This window comes from Falco cherrug, chromosome 3, assembly GCF_023634085.1.
Source record: "Falco cherrug isolate bFalChe1 chromosome 3, bFalChe1.pri, whole genome shotgun sequence".
Taxonomy (NCBI): domain Eukaryota; kingdom Metazoa; phylum Chordata; class Aves; order Falconiformes; family Falconidae; genus Falco; species Falco cherrug.
In genome coordinates, this window is record NC_073699.1 from 31,117,052 (window position 1) to 31,132,489 (window position 15,438).

General features: G+C 59.3%; 1 protein-coding gene across 1 annotated transcript; it reads left to right on the forward strand.

Annotated features, from left to right (window-relative positions):
- Positions 1 to 1,494: 1,494 nt before the first annotated feature.
- GDF6 (growth differentiation factor 6) lies at positions 1,495 to 14,377 on the forward strand. Its single transcript, XM_055706483.1, has 2 exons — positions 1,495 to 1,906; positions 11,727 to 14,377. The coding sequence occupies exons 1-2, from the start codon at positions 1,570 to 1,572 to the stop codon at positions 12,587 to 12,589; spliced, it is 1,200 nt and encodes a 399-aa protein (XP_055562458.1). The 5' UTR covers positions 1,495 to 1,569; the 3' UTR covers positions 12,590 to 14,377.
- Positions 14,378 to 15,438: the final 1,061 nt, after the last annotated feature.

Consider the following 15,438-nt stretch of genomic DNA (forward strand, 5'->3'; position numbering starts at 1 on the left):
AGCTCCCTGCAGACAAACTGGGACTGGCCAGGCTAGATGCCTGTTCCATGTTGCCTGGCTGGGTCTGCCTCATCCCGCAGAGTGTGTTGCACTGATGCCAAAAGCCCAGGCATGAGTTGCCCTCTCTAGGTGGAAAATGAGAAGGGGAAAGAAAAAGACAAGAAAGTCCAATGTATGATTGCATGGATCATGAAGAACAGCTGCTGATGGAGGAGTGTATCAGAGATGTCAGATTCAGCGTGGAGTGAAAGCCGGATTTCCTTTATTTGCTATAGACTGAGCTTTCACTGCCAAACACAACCCTCAGGCTGCAGCATTTCTTGCTAGAGGAAAATCCATCAGTGGCAGAGCTGAGGCAGATAGGAGAGAGAGGAAGAAGAGGAGAATGGGAGATTGGGAGAGGAAAGGAGAGGAGAGAACAGGACAGGACGGGACAGGAGCTCAGCACTGTCACAAACACAGGGCAAAGGAAAGCAATGTGGGGAAAAGGAGGGTGGCTTGTGGCTGTCAACGGCAGCACTGCCATGGTTCAGGAAGGAGGATGAGAAGGAGGTCAGGAAGAAGCAGGGAGGAAACTGGACAGGTAGGGTAACACAAGCTTGTTACCATGCTTTTTCCATGGCTGTGAACCCTAGATAGATGGCTGGATGAAAACATTTGGAGAGCTGACACCAGTCTTCTACTAGAGGATGCACGTCTAAAAATCCAAAAGAAAAGGCAGGGGTGAATCCTCCTGCTTATGCTCCACTGTTGTCTCCTACATGACCTGTGCTTTGAGGAGGCTTTCCTGCCTGCCCCAGGCTGCCCTGCTTAATTTGCCAGTGCTGCCTGCCCAGCGCTGCATTGTCCCAGGCCCCAGCCTGGCACCGTGCTCTTCTCAGGCTGGTCCCCTCTTGATGGCTGTGCAGATTTTGAGAGAAGAACTGTCTCTGACTCTGCACCCCTGTGCTTGCCCTTCCCTCTCTGGCAGCTGGCAGGGCCTGCCTCGCGGCTGCCCGCTAGGTGGGCCCTGGCACATCCCAAGATGACAAGTCCCCCACTTTCCACCAAATTCTCGTTCTTGAGAGACTCCTGCTTCACGCCAAGCTCTCGGGCACACAGCCATGGGAATACAGAGAGCCTCGAGGAAGATCATTAGCATCGCAGCGGTCTGCCCGCATCCGAAACGGCAGCACCCAAGAGGCACCTGGGCACACCAAAGCATTGGCGGGTCGATGAGAAGCGGTACCCGAAGGGTGGCAGCAAGACGCGCAGCATCCCTCCCCTGCCGTCAGCTTCCCGCGTGGAGTCCCCGGCGAGCAGGGAGCCAGGGGACCCCCAAGCGCCCGGCCGCGGGGTGTCCCGCCCCGCCGCGGACCGCCCTGCGGGGGCGGGCTGGGTGCCCCCACGGGGCGGTCCGCGTCGGGGCGGTACCCACGGGGCGGGGCGGGCTGCTCCGGGCCGAGCCCGCCCGGGTGCAGTCCCCGCTCCGCGCCACGCCGCCGCGCAGTCCCCGCGCCGCTCCGTGGGCCGCCGGAGCCGCACGTCGGGCCGCCCTCCTCTTCCTCCCCACCGCCGCCGCCTCTCGCTATGAATGCACGCCGGGCCCTGCTCTCCGCCGCCTTGCTCGCCAGCCTCCTCTGGGATTTACCTTGCTGCCTCCCGGCTTCCCTCCCCGCCGCCTCGGAGCTCGCCGCCTCCTCCAAGGGCGGACGGGGCCGCAGGGTGCCGCGGTCCCCACGGGAGACCCGCCCGCGGCAAGGGGGACACGCCGCGGGCCGGGCGCTCCCACGGGCGGAACCCCACGAGTACATGCTGTCTCTGTTCAGGACTTACTCCATCGCGGAGAAACTGGGCATCAACGCCAGCTTTTTCCAGTCGTCCAAGTCCGCCAACACCATCACTAGTTTTGTAGACAGGGGACGAGGTAAGTTCTGACGCTCCCCGCTCCCCCTCGCCCCTCACCGTCCCCCGGGGCTGCGGGCGCCCCTTCCCGCGGCGCTGCGCGGTGCGAGGCTGCCGTGCCGCGGAGCCTGGCGCTGGGCGGGGATCGGTCACTGGTGCTTCCGCGCTCCCCCCACCCCCCCCACCCCGCCCCGGTATTGCAGAAAAGTGGATCTTTCGGTAAATTGAGGATCGCGTTGTTTTCTTTTCAAGCCAGCTGCGAAACCCGGACCGCGGCAGCCGTAAATGCTGTGTGCGGGAAACACGCGTGTTCCTCCCCGAATCGTCACGGGGTGGTGGGCAACACGCCCCAGCTTTGCAGGCGCGTTTCGGGTGTCAATGCAACCTTGGGGGGGGGAACACAAAAAAGGAAAAAAAACCCAACCAAAAACACACCCACAACCCGCCCTTTGGTTTCTTTCCGCCTGCCGGCGAAAAGCTCGCTCTTACCGCCGCGGCTGTAAGGCCAATAGAAAGTTCAAACTGACCGAGGGCAAACCTCTGCTGCTTGGGGCTGCTCTCGCCTAGGGTCGCTTTATCGGGGTTACCTGGAGGAGCACCGACCCCGTTTGAAAGCGCCGGGGCGCCGCCGGCTCCGCTTGCGGTAGGCAGCCCCAAGCCCAGGTAACTCCCGGCGCCGGGGCTCGGCGCGGGGCGGCCCGGGCTCGCCGTCCGCTGCGGGGCCGGTCCTCACCCACCCCGGGCCGGGCCCCGGGGCTGCCCGGCGGCGGGGAGCGCGGCGGACGGGCCGGGCGGCAGCGCCCGGGGCCAGCCGGGGCCCAGCCCTTGCCCCCGCTCTCCCGGGGCGGCACCGGCGCCGCGGGGCTCCTGGGACAGACCCGGCCGGGGCCCTGATTTGCTTCTCGCTCGTTGTTTTACCCCTCGTACCCGAGGCAGTGGGATGGAGGTTTCTGGGCGATTTCCCTTCCCTCAAAACGCCCCGTTATTTAAAATTATTTTTATTTGTCGTTACCCTGGTTTCTGAGCCGTTAAGGACAGAGCAGTTAACAGGTTCTTAATGAAGGTTGTGCATTCTTTCCTTCTCCCCTCCCAGATCTGAAGATCCTCCCCTCCGCCCGCACCCACCCACCCCCCCCCCCCCGCCCCCCGCCGCCGCGCGGGACCCTGCCCGTGTACCTGCCGGCGGCTGGCAGCGGCCCCCCGCTGCCGGGAGCGGGGCGAGCACGCCGACCTCCCCGCTTCCCACCCGTTTTAGGGCAAAATGCCGCGCCGGGAAAACCCCACGGCTTCCTCCTGGAGCTACGGGAGCCGCTCGGTCCCCAACCCGCACCCCAGCCGCAACCCCAACCAGCCCCCCGCCGCGCCGAGCCGGCAGCCGCTCCTCCCCCGCGGCACCCACGGCGCAGCCCCTTGCCCCATCGCCGCCCCCGGCTCGGGGGTCCTCCCCCGCGGGGGGGGGTTGGCGGAGGCTCTTCCCCTCCCTCCCCGGTGCCCGTCGCGCCCCTCGGGGCTCGGGAGGGTTCGTGGAAGCGCCCAGGCGTTTCCGAGGGGAGAGGGGACGCGGGGTTTTGCTTTCCACCTTCGCCTTACGGGGGTTGTTTTCTTCGTCGCCGTTCGAAGAGGGTGGGGGGAAGAGGACCCGCTTTATATGAAATACGGGTTCGAAAAGTTCAGCCGTTCAGCAAGGAGCCGGCCCGCTTTCCCGCCGGAGAGGGAACGGGGTGCTAATTCTGCGAGCCGCGGGGAAACAGAGCTGCGCTCAAGATCATCTTATTCTTGGTAACCAGAAGAAAGACAGTTAATTTAACAAATTTAGCTCATCTCGCTGCATGGGAGATTCTACTCCGGGGGAAGTGATTTGCTAACAGGAGTCCTGGTTTGATTAAGGAAAAGCTCACTTTTCCCCATTGATTTTGATTTGATGTGTCACAGGCTGTGACCTTCTGCTGGACCTTCTGAGGGTTGCTTAGCATCAAGCCACTGATTGGAGTATTTCAACTCAGTGATCTAATTGAGTGTTCATGTCATAACATATCAAATATTGTCTAGTCTCCCATAATGAAGCGGACCAGCCAATGGCACATCACCAAAAAACTTCAAGAGAGCTTCCGTTCCTCTGAAGTGGTAGCTATTTTACTGCCCACCTCCCCCGTGGGCTCCTAGCCCAGTTAATTGGCGAGCTGGAGTTGTGCTGATGATGAACAGTCTTTGCTCGGTGAAAGCGGGGGGGGGGGGGGGGGAGGTTCTGTCAATTCATTTGCGGACAATATAGCCGCCCAAATTGACCCAATTAGACGGGCCGCTCTTCACCTAAGCGGCAGGTCTGGGGGAGACGGCGGTGGCCGTCCCTCCTGTCCGCAACGACATCCTTCATCGCAAGATTTTGAGGGGGCAGCAGCCCAGAGAGGAGCTCGAAGCAGCTTTTAGTCCTGCCGAGAAATGCCCTCCCCGCACGGCGTGGTCTGCGGTGCTGCGTGCCCGTGAGAGCCCCCCGCCAGCAGGGCAGCTCGGCTTGGCTCCTGCCCGCAGCAGCCCCGAAGCCAGCCCGCCCCCCGCCCTGCGCAGCTGAGCGGGGCACAGCGCTGCGGTGCGGACACCCGGCCACCGCTCCTCTTCGCCTCGATTCCTACCTTCCCGCTTGAAGCTAATAAGATCGCTTTCGGGGTAGCTCGGGAGGGAGGAAAGCCACACTACTGCCTTATATATATACATACATACATAAACACACACACAGCCGGTAGAAAAAGAGCACAGAAAGGGGGGAAAGGGTTTGCTATTCCCTTCTCCACCCCCTCCCGCCCCCCACTCGCTCCCCCTTGTTACGGTCGCAAGATCAGACAGGACCTAGCTGAATGCAGGAAAATTACTGTTGGCACATGAAGTAACTCATTAAAACGCAGATGGTGCTCTCGCTGGCCTCGGGACCCCCAGCATTGGAGCTCCACAGTAAGGCAGGACAATTAGGAGCTGCAAGGAGTCCACCAGGCAGGGGGAAGAGAGAGAGAGAGAGAGAGAGCGGGAGGGAGCTTGAGAAGGGAGCTATAAACAAGCAAATCCACAGCCAGCGATAAAGGCGGCACGGCTCGGAACAAACCGAAAACAAAAAAGAAATAGCCGGGGTGCGAGGGAGCGCGATTTTCAAAGAGATCTCCCGTGGGAAGGGAATGCCACAAGGGCCGGCTGCCGCCGGTTCACCTCGCCTTTCCCTTCTGCGGCTGCAGCGCTGCCCGCAGCCGCGGCACCGCGGCCGGGCTCGGGCGTGCGAACTGCTGAGCTCCGCGCCTAAGGGACGGGGAAATCGGAATGGATCGAGACCGTCTCCTGTTTCTCTCCCCGTTTTCTTTGTGCAGTTTTGTGTCCCAGTTGAGAGGCAGCCGCTTCAGATGGGCAGGGGTCCGACCGTCGTTGTTTTGCTCTTGCCATTAGGGTCGGGAGGGGGGTGAAAGAGAGGGAGCAGGACGAAAGGGGGATCCCGTGTGCAGAAACTGGAAATGGCCCGGCTGTGCATGTGGCAGAAGAAAAAGCGTAAATCCCACTTGAGGTTCATCTAGTGCAACATGTTTATGCAAAACAGCGGGTTTCTGGGTGGACCGAAAGCTGCAATATAGCGTAATCTGCGCAGCGCCTTTGCCCAGGCAGTGTTATCGTTGGCAGAAGGAAAATGAAATATAAGCAGGGAAGTATTTTAATGGGGAAGGAGGGAATTCACAACTGTTAATTATTTGGTGACCTTGTATTCGATTTGTTTGAGCCCCCTATAAAAACACTAATGCAGACCAGACGGCCGCAGCGCGGCAGCGAGCAGCCGCTTCTCATCGCCGCCGTGCGCCCGGGGAAGGAGCGGGCGGCCCGGCCCGGCCCGGCCCGGCCTGCGCGCCCGCGGAGCCGGAGTGCGGGGGCAGGCGGTGCGGAGCGGGCTGCGGTGCGGAGCGGGCTGCGGCACCGCGCTGCCTGCGCCTGGGGGTGCTTGCGGGCTTGGTTTGTTGCCCCCCGCGCTGCGGGAGGGAGCGGAGCGGGGCCGGGGCGCGGGCGGAGCAGGCAGCGGCCGTCCCCTCGGAAGCCGCGGCCGCGCCGCTCCGCTCTCCCCGTTGAAAATCATTTGGGTTTTTTTTATTTGCATTTTTTTGGTTTGTTTCTTTTTGCGAAGGCGCGGGGGTTTGCGCGCAGCAGCGCGAGGGGATGGGGAGGGCGGTCTGGGGCAAGCAGAGCCCGCAAGCGCTGGGACACGCAGCTCCCGTGGCCGCTCCGCAGCACAGGTAGCTTGGCGGGGCGCTGCGCGGTCGCGGAGCCGCCCTGCTAACGGGCAGGCGTAATTAAAGCCTTTCAAGCCATTACGGTGGCTCATTTCGGACCCGAACCTGATTTTTTAATTTGTAATTTTAAAATCCAGGAGCCCTCCCCCCCCTCCTCCCGCGGGGTTTACTAAGAGGCCGCGTTTCATTTTATTTTTTTTAATATTTATTTATTTTTATTTGAGGACGGTAGGACCGAGCTCTCCGCTTCGGAGCTGTTTATTTCCCATCGCCCTCGGGGCGATGCTGTGCAGCAGACTGGGCTGGCCCCAACCGGGAACCGAGCGGTCCCCGGGGAGAAAAACCGGGGCAGTCCGGGGCCAGCTCGGCGCTTGGGCACGACAGGGGGACGCCTCGTTCTCCTCATTTTGCTCCCCGGTTCGTAGTCCTATAGCAAAAAAGCCGCCGATCGTAGAAATGCTGCTTTCCTTGCGATTTCAGGGCAGGCTAGAGCCGAGACTGGGCGTCCTTCCGTGCCTGAAGTCTGGTTTATGAGCGAAACGGGACGTTTCAGTCCTTGCTGGCTGTGGCCAGGTCTGTATGTTGTGCTGCTGTACCCCGGCGCTTCAACATATGTCGCCCAGAAATACCCTCCGAACCGTCCCATCGCTCCTTTTCTTAGCTCCGAACCCTGGGAATAATTCAGTCCGATTTTCTCAACACGAATGATTTCGAAGGAATCATTTCTCCTCGATCGAAGTAGTTCGGGTGGCGAAAGCGCCGCAAACGGGGAGAGGGAAGGGGGCTCGGTGAATGCCTGTTACAGCAGGTAGAAGGCCCCCCAGGAAGCCCCCCTCCTCCTTGGAGCATCTCCCGGGGCGATACCGACAGACCAGGGTCCCGGAGCCCCGCGGGATGCCCCGCGGCCGTCGGGTGGTCCCCCTGCGCCCAAGGGCCGAGCGTCGCCCGTGGGAACCGGGGAGGCGGCGGGCATCGGGCCGGGGGCGGGCAGCCCTCCCGGCGCAGGTACGGTACAACCCTGATCAAAGGTTTATCGCAGCCAGGTGCCTCCCCGCTCCGGGGGGGTGGGGGGTGGGTGGGTAGGGGGAGAAGGGAAATAGAAACAGCCCTCCATCGGCTTCGCTGGGGTTTTGGCAGGATTGGGATCTCGTCCGAGGAAGGTGTGGTCTCTCCCGGTTACTCGATAGCGAAGCGAACGAAACATTTAAATCTAATCACCCGGTGTAATAAAAAACCACGGCGAGGCAGGCGCTGGGATATGCGGAATTGAAACCCGGAGAAATACCACACATGGAGAGCCGGCCCCTTGCTTCCACAGCTCGGGTAATGCTCCGAAAGAAATACCTGTCAGCCTTGCGACTCTGCAGACAACGTGTGGGCAGCCCCGCGCAATTAGGGGGGATATATGTTTTAATTTCCAGATTATTGTTGAGCGAGCGCCTGCAAAGGGTCTTTAAACTGCAAATGTGCTTTTGGTTTGCGAATTTAAATACGGCTTGAAAGAGAATTTGGGAATGGGAAAATACTTCTTGAATGTGGTTTGGGTATAATTTGCAGTGATGTAAAGTTAAGATCTGAGCCCTGATGAGTTGGCTGGGAGCCCGGTACCTGATCTGCCATGAAAAGGGAAACTTTGTGTAGCCTGCGTTAACCCCCGGCTCGCCTCAAAGCCCAGGCTGCCGGCGAGAAAGTGAAGCCGGGCAGCGGGAGAGGCAACACAGGGAGTTAAAGCAAGAGTCCCAACCCCAGCATTCATTTAACCTTGGAGATGATAAAACCTCCGCCACAGCATAGCGGAGAAAGGCGGCGGGGGGGAGGCGGCAGGGCCCCGGCGCAGCCGTCCCGTCCCGTCCCTTCCCGTCCCGCCCCGGCTGCTCCGCCGGAACGCGGGGCACGCCGGCTGCCCGGCCGCTTTGGGAAGGGCAGAGCGGAGCGGGGCTGCTCTCGTTCCCCACCGCTGGCACAGCTGAATCTCCTCCCTTCTTCTCCCCCTCCTCCCCGCTCCCGATATACTATCTTCGCCCGAAAAAAAACAAACAACGGAGAGTCGAAATAAAACTAATACTTACCGCGTAACTAACAGTCATCTAAATTAACGTTACAAATACAAACACACTTCCGCGCTGCGTTTTCTGCACTGTAGCTTTGCCCAGCCCGGATGGATGCGAGATGACTTTGCTGCTGTCTCCAAGTATTTCGGTAACGGGAATAACGGTAACGTCAGCCTGGACCGGACCAGGGAAGAGGCAGATGTGGGGCTGGCTGTTAGAAACCCCGGCTTTCCCCCCCAGCCGCAACCTGGGCTTAAAGGAAAAGCCCCGATTCGTGTGTGCTCCTCATACGGAGGGACAGGGACAGCCAGGGTGTCCCCACGCCGTCGCTACTGCCGCTCTTTGTGTGCTGGGAAGGCGGTAGCTTGTCTCGAACAAAGGGTCCCCAAACCAGACCCGTCTCCCCCCGGTTTGTGGAGGCTCCGGCGGTACCGCTTCCCCTCCCCGCCCTCCGCCGCTTTTCCCACCCTTTCGACTGCGCTGGGAGCGAGCCAGTCCTGGTTTAGGATTATGTATTCATCTGGAATTATTAGGTTACAAGAGTGAATAAATAGCGTTTATCTGATCGGATTCAAAGCTGCTTATTTGAAACAACCGGCAGCTCTGCCCCTTTCGGGGAGAGGAGCGGCAGCCGGCAGCTGCATCAGCCACGGGGAGTTTTCCAGTGCAGAGTCGGTGCTGCCTAAGCCCGGCTCGGAGACCCGCTTGCCCGGGGGGCACATTTCTCTGCCACTCGGCCGTGTCCCCCAGCCTGCCATGCCCGCCAGCCAGCCAGAGCGGCCGTGCAACGCGTTCGACCTCCGCCAAGCAGGAGCTTCAAAGGATGCTGCTGGGGAGCGCGTTTTAGGCGCCCCCCCCCGAGCAAGCCACTCACACCCGCAGGAACGGAGCTGGCTTCCCTCCCGCCCCCGCCGCATGGCAGGGTCTGCGGAGCCTTTATAAACCGCTTTCAGCAGCGGGGATCCGTGGGGAATTCCGCCTCTCCCCTCTTCCCTCCCGTTCAACACGCACGCCTGGACGTCACCCCCGAAGGGGCCGATTGCCCGCGCCGCGACCGCCCGCCTGCGGGGGTGGGCGGGGGGGCGGCTCCCGGGGGCGGGGGGGAGCAGCGCCCTGTCACCTCTGTGTCCCCCCACCTCCCGGGAAAAGGCTGCCCCCTCTTCCTCCGAAAGCCCGGGCGGCATGGCAGCGCTACCTGCTCCTGCACCACGGCAGGGACGCGGGGGCCCCCAAGGCCAGGGCACCGGCCAGGAATCGGACGGGGAGGAGGTGGGAGTCTCTGCTGCGGAGGGACAGCGGGCTGGAAGCAGCGCTACCCCTCCACTCCATCGCGACAGGGACTACCAAACAGGGACGATCATTTTCCTTTGAAACCAAGCCTGACACCCCCAACAACAACGCCCCAAGCAGAGAGATGGCTTCAAAGTGGAGCTGTGCCCAGGCCCGGCCCTGCGCACACCCTAAAGCCGGGGGGGGATAGGGGCAGGGGAAGGCGCTGAGCTGGTTTTCTCGATCGTAGCTGGAGCCGGTGGAAGGCGGGAGGCAGCTCGGCAGGGCCAGGAGACCCCTCTGCGCCGTGTCGGAGGATGCCAGGGCATCTGGCAGATGCTGGGCCCAGGGAAAGCCAAAGGAGAGGAAGAGAAGGCGAAGGCGGAAGGGGATTCTCCCGTTCTTTGCCCAAGGGATGCATGTCCCCTCCTGTCTGAAGCCCCCAGTTCTGCCCGAGACCCCCTTGAATAGCCCCAGAGCTCTCCTGAGTTGCTGGACCTTCCTTCTCCCGCAACCCAGGTGCACCTCAGCCCCCGGCCCCGCCCGCCCAAACCCGTGAAAGGGAGAAAAACCACCCCCAAATCCACAAGTGATCCATGGGCCACATCCTGCCCCGTCCTTGAAGTGCTGCCGACACCGTCCAGCGCCTCTGTAGGCAGCTCCCGCTGGATTTAATTTTTTGTTTCAGCACCTCGATAGAGCAGCTGTTGTCGTCACCTGGGGCTGTGACGGCATTTGTCGGGCTGTGTGTGTGTTTTTTGCAGACCTTCCTCTCTCCCCCCTCCCCGCCCCGAGAAGGATGCGCGGCCGGGCGGGCTGCCCCTCGCTCCCGGCTGCGAGCTCCTCGCTGCGGGAAGGAGCAGCCTCCCCGCGGGGAAACCGCCGAGCCTGAAGCGGGAGGCGGGGTCCGGGATGCGGCAGCCCGAGGTCCAAATTCCCCGGGATGCCTGAAGGGTCTGACCATTTTCGCACCGCGCCCCCCCAGCGCGCAGCGCGGCCAGGGCGGGGGCGGCCCCGGCCCGTGAGCTCCCCCTGCCCGGCCGACCTGCCGTGCCACGCCGCGGCCAGGCGGGGGCCCAGGGCCGTGCCCCGGCCCCCCCGCCCCGGGGGCAGGGCAGGAGCGCAGTGCCCGGCGGGCACTCAGCTCCGCAGCCGCGGGTGGGCGGCGGGGCCTCCCACGGCGGCTCCCGGCGGGGCAGGAGGGATGCGCTGGCCGTCCACAGGCGCCGCCGTGGGCTCCTATGCCTGGCTGCGGGGCAGGTCTTTTTCCCAGCATTTCCCTCGGTCCCTGCTGCACTCCACGCTCCACCTCCATGTCGGCGTCTGGAGGAACGCGCGGCGACGCGGGGCGACCTTCGAGTACACTAATCCGCGCCGATTAACGGCACGTTAATCCGCATTGATTTTTACATTGCCGTGGCGCGTCTGAGGGTCTCGGTTTGCATAAATCATCCCCTGCCCCTCTTGCCCCCCAGGAGGTTCCCCCAGACCTGTCAGGTAGAGCCAAGGTTGTGAAATACACTGATTAGGAATCGCAATGACCTTTGATATCAATAAATAACGGAGCTGTGTATTTCTTTAGTCTCTCTTTCTACCCCTGGAGCAGGCTGAGCTTGGAAAAGCGACGAGGGGCTGCTGAACAGAGGCTCCAGTGACACTTTTACTATTGAAATCTACACAAGCTTTACTAGCTTCTGGGGAAACCCAGGGGCTTTGGGAATTTTTGTATTTGCTGGGTTGTAAACATTTTATTGGAAAGCAGCTCAGGGGAATCTGGTTTGCTTTCTGCGCTGCACTTCGTACATCAATGTGTCAAAAAAGAAGTCCAGGTTTTTCTCTTGGAGGAGAATATAGACGTGTAGATGTATGCGTAATGTACACGAGCACACAAGCACTGCCAGTCCCGCGCTGCCGGCAGGGCCTGTAGGGCAGGGGATGTGCTGGAGCAGGGGCTGTCTGGTGCGAGAGAACAGAGTCCTGCCTGGTGCGGGTCCTCCCATAGTTCCTCTCTTTCCTCTCCCTCTTCTTCCTCTTCTTCTTCTTCTATTCTCCCTTTCCCTTTCCCTTTCCCTTCCCTCCCCTCCCCTCTCCTCCCCTTCTCCCCGCCCTGCCCCGGGCCCAGCCCGGTCCCGGTCCCGGTCCCGGTGCGGGGGCGGCCCGGAGGGCCCTGCCCGGGCAGCCGGCGGCCCTGGCTGCCCTTCCCCGCCTCGGAACCCTCTCGGCAGATCCCCCTGAGCGCAACTGACTGTAATTATTTTTTATCTCGCAGACGATCTCTCGCCCGCTCCCTTGAGGCGGCAGCAGTACGTGTTTGATGTGTCGACCCTCTCGGAGACGGAGGAGCTGGTGGGGGCCGAGCTGCGGCTGTTCCGCCGGGCCCCCCGCGGCCGCCCGCCGCCCGCCGCCCCGCTGCACATGCAGCTCTTCCCCTGCCTCTCGCCGCGGCCGCTGGACTCCCGCGCCCTGGACCCGCGGGCGGCCCCGGCCGCCGGCTGGGAGGTCTTCGACGTGCGGCAGGGCCTGCGGGAGCGGCGGCCCTGGAGGCGGCTGTGCCTGGAGCTGCGCGCCTCGGCGGGCCGCGGGCCGCCGCGCTGGCAGGACCTGCGGGGCCTGGGCTTCGGGCGCCGGACGCGGCCGCCGCAGGAGCGGGCGCTGCTGGTGGTCTTCACCCGCGCCCGGCGGCGGAGCCTCCTCGGGGAGCTGCGCGCCGAGCTGGGCGCCCCGCCGCCGCCCGCCGCCCGCCGCCCGCCGCCCCGGCGCCAGCGGCGCACCGCCTTCGCCAGCCGGCACGGCAAGCGGCACGGCAAGAAGTCCCGCCTGCGCTGCAGCAAGAAGCCGCTGCACGTCAACTTCAAGGAGCTGGGCTGGGACGACTGGATTATCGCCCCGCTGGAGTACGAGGCCCACCACTGCGAGGGGGTCTGCGACTTCCCGCTGCGCTCCCACCTGGAGCCCACGAACCACGCCATCATCCAGACCCTCATGAACTCCATGGACCCCGGCTCCACGCCGCCCAGCTGCTGCGTCCCCACCAAATTGACTCCCATCAGCATCCTCTACATCGACGCGGGCAACAACGTGGTGTACAAGCAGTACGAGGACATGGTGGTGGAATCCTGCGGCTGCAGGTAGCGGGCGCGACGCCCCTCGGCGGCAGCCGGAGCTGCGTCAGGCGGAGGATGCGCCGGCGGCGGCGGGGCCCGCCCGGAGCGCGGCTGGGGCGGAGGGGCCCGGCGGGGCCCGGCGGGGCGGCGGGGGCCCGGGGACGGGCGAGCGGGCGGGGCGGGCGGCGAGGGCCCGCCGGGTCCCGACCCCGCTCCCCTTCCCTGCCCCGCGGTTGATCTGGCGGTCGGTGCCCCCGCCCCCCGCCAAAGGTGACGGCAATTCACCGGGTGCAAACGGAGCCGGGGCAGGGAGGGAGCAGGCTCGGCCCCGGCTCGGAGGTCGCTCTCAAGGGGGCCGCTGCGTTCCTGCCCTCTCTCTTCCACATTCCTGCAAGCTTACCGGCCAGAAATAGCCTGCGGCCCCCCATCCCTAAAGGAAAAAAAAAAAAAAGAGAGCGAGGAAAAAAAAAAAAGATAATTGCTCAAAATTGTAATTACCGGTTAGGTTTCATTTTAAGACAGCAGCGAAAAACTGTGAAGAGCGAAGTGTTACGGCAAAGCGCAACCTGGGGGGTTGGGGAAGGAAACTCCTTGGGATGGCACGGACGGTGCGAGGATGCTGTGGCCAGACCTTTAGATAGCTCGAGCTCGGCGGCCCCCGCGACCTGCTGCAGTATTATACGCAAATGTGCTGGAAAAAGGCGTTTTGTGTAAGATTCCTGTTTCTTTCCCACCTTTGGTCTCAGCTGTGGCTTCACCTGAGGGAAGTGCACTTCGAAGCACGCCTAGCCCTTTCTTAATGTAACTATGATGCTCATAGTTTCAGGCTTTTCCCCGCTGATTTCTAGAATTGTTGGCTTATCTGGTTTCACAGAGCTACAAACTGGCGGAAAAAAAAATTTAAAAAAGAGAAGAGAATAATAATATAAAATGCTAATAAAAAGACTCGACCAGGAGCAATAATTTAAAATGCACATTTTGCTTTGGATGCACTGTTGTTCATATAAAAGTTGTAAATATTTGTTTATTTAAACAGACTGAAAAGTGCAAAATGGAGATGAACAACATGCATTTCTTTTTTTTAATGTACAAAACATTATATGCACTCGAAATGTTATAATTTCTAATATTTTTAAAAGTTTATATTTGAGTTGTACAGAATTAAGCATTAATTAGATATTTCATCCTTACTTATCATTTCCTTAAGATATTATTACAAGATTTAAATTCTGTGCTAATAATGGAGAAAAGAACCTTTTTTTTTATTGTCTACCTCACTATAATGCAAGTATTTACAACTCTAAAGTTATCTGAGGTAAATTAATATTCAGAGCATTTTTACAATACACCTTTACTGGACGATACTACAACTATTACTGTATTATTAAACGTTTTTTTTTCCCAAAAAGCCAGCTTGCTTTTTATATGTTCTATTATTTAGTTAAGTAATTCTGAGTTCTCAAGTAAACATTGGCTCCAGTTCTAAAATGCTGCAGAGCTGAGTTGGAGCCAGTGCCACTTTAAGGTGTACCTAAAGCCATTCCTCCTAGCTGAAGACTTTTTGTACCCTTACGAGATCTTTAGTTTCATCTGTGGTGTATGCCGGTGGCATAAAGCTGCGTTATGTTTTCATGCGTTTTATGCAATGATTACTGTAAGTGGGAGAATGCGTTAAGGGGAAAAATTCAGGCAAACCTTTGTAAATCTCATCTGTACTGGGCACATTTATATACACTGTATGATGGTGATGAGCTAAAGGCAATGAATGTTTTATAAATGATATTTATTTTGATACAATGGGTAATATATTTATTAAATATTTCCTGGCTGTCTCTTAGATAATGAAGACCTATTCAATGAGTAGCTCTTTCAGTAAGAGAAGGATCCCCCTCCTCTCCCGCAGCGAGGCGTGCAGACAAGGTGGTGGCAGGCAGCGTGGGGGCTGTGAGCTCCTCTCTTGGAAAAAAAGAAGCAAGGCTCATCTTATATGCAGAAGGGCTGAAAGAGCTGCTCACCTGGTGGAATGTGTTTGAAAACAAGGTTCTTTTGATGGGAAGTGGAATTTTTTCACCATATCACAAGATCTGATCACACATGTTTTTCTCTGGCCAACTTTCACCCCCTCGGACTGGTGCTTGAACAAAGGAGTGCAGAATCGGGCCCAAGTGTTTGAATAGCAACAGCTGAGAGACCTGTCGAGGAGTCAAGCCTTAGAGTTGGTACAGCTGCCAGAGGAATATTTCTTTTTAGTACTTAATAGTGTTTCAAGTTAATGACTAATAGTAGATTCGGAAATCGCAGCTTTAAAAAGAGCTTTAGTTTTAAAGCCAGGTTCACTGTTTGCAGCTCTGAACGGTGTGAACTTCCATTGCTGCTCCCACCACACCGGTTCAGTCTTCTGCTGTGTATCGAGCTCTCGCTGTCTTTGGGAAGGGAAGCACTGGCAAATGATGCCCAACAGGCTGCAGTAGGCTCTCTGAGGAAAGGTAATCGAGGTAGCGCAAGATGCCGTCAACTGGAAATGAACACGTACAAATCTGAAATGTCACAAAATTCACAGACAGCGAAGGCTGAATGAATCATCTCTTTATTCTGCTGTCTAGGGAGCGAATGAATTATCATGTGTACACACAATGCCTTGGCTAAAACCGTACACTGAGATTTTCAATGCAATTTCCTTTCTGTGTAAAAACCAGTATGGCTTCTGTTGCAAGCCCGTGCATCGCACGTGTGGTAGCAAGCTGTACTGCCCTGAGCTGTCCTTTCTGCTCCGCCTCGGGCTTGGCTTTGGGGAGCTTCACCAGACAAAGTTCAACTGTGAGAGGCCTAAGAAATCTGTTCTCAAAGAGGAAACAGTGAAGATTTTTCTGTCTCGGA

Coding starts and splice junctions, on each gene's coding strand:
- GDF6 (XM_055706483.1), top strand. CDS start 1,570: ATGAATGCACGCCGGGCCCTGCTCTCCGCCGCCTTGCTCGCCAGCCTC. Junction 1,907..11,726: donor TTTTGTAGACAGGGGACGAG/GTAAGTTCTGAC, acceptor TTTATCTCGCAG/ACGATCTCTCGCCCGCTCCC.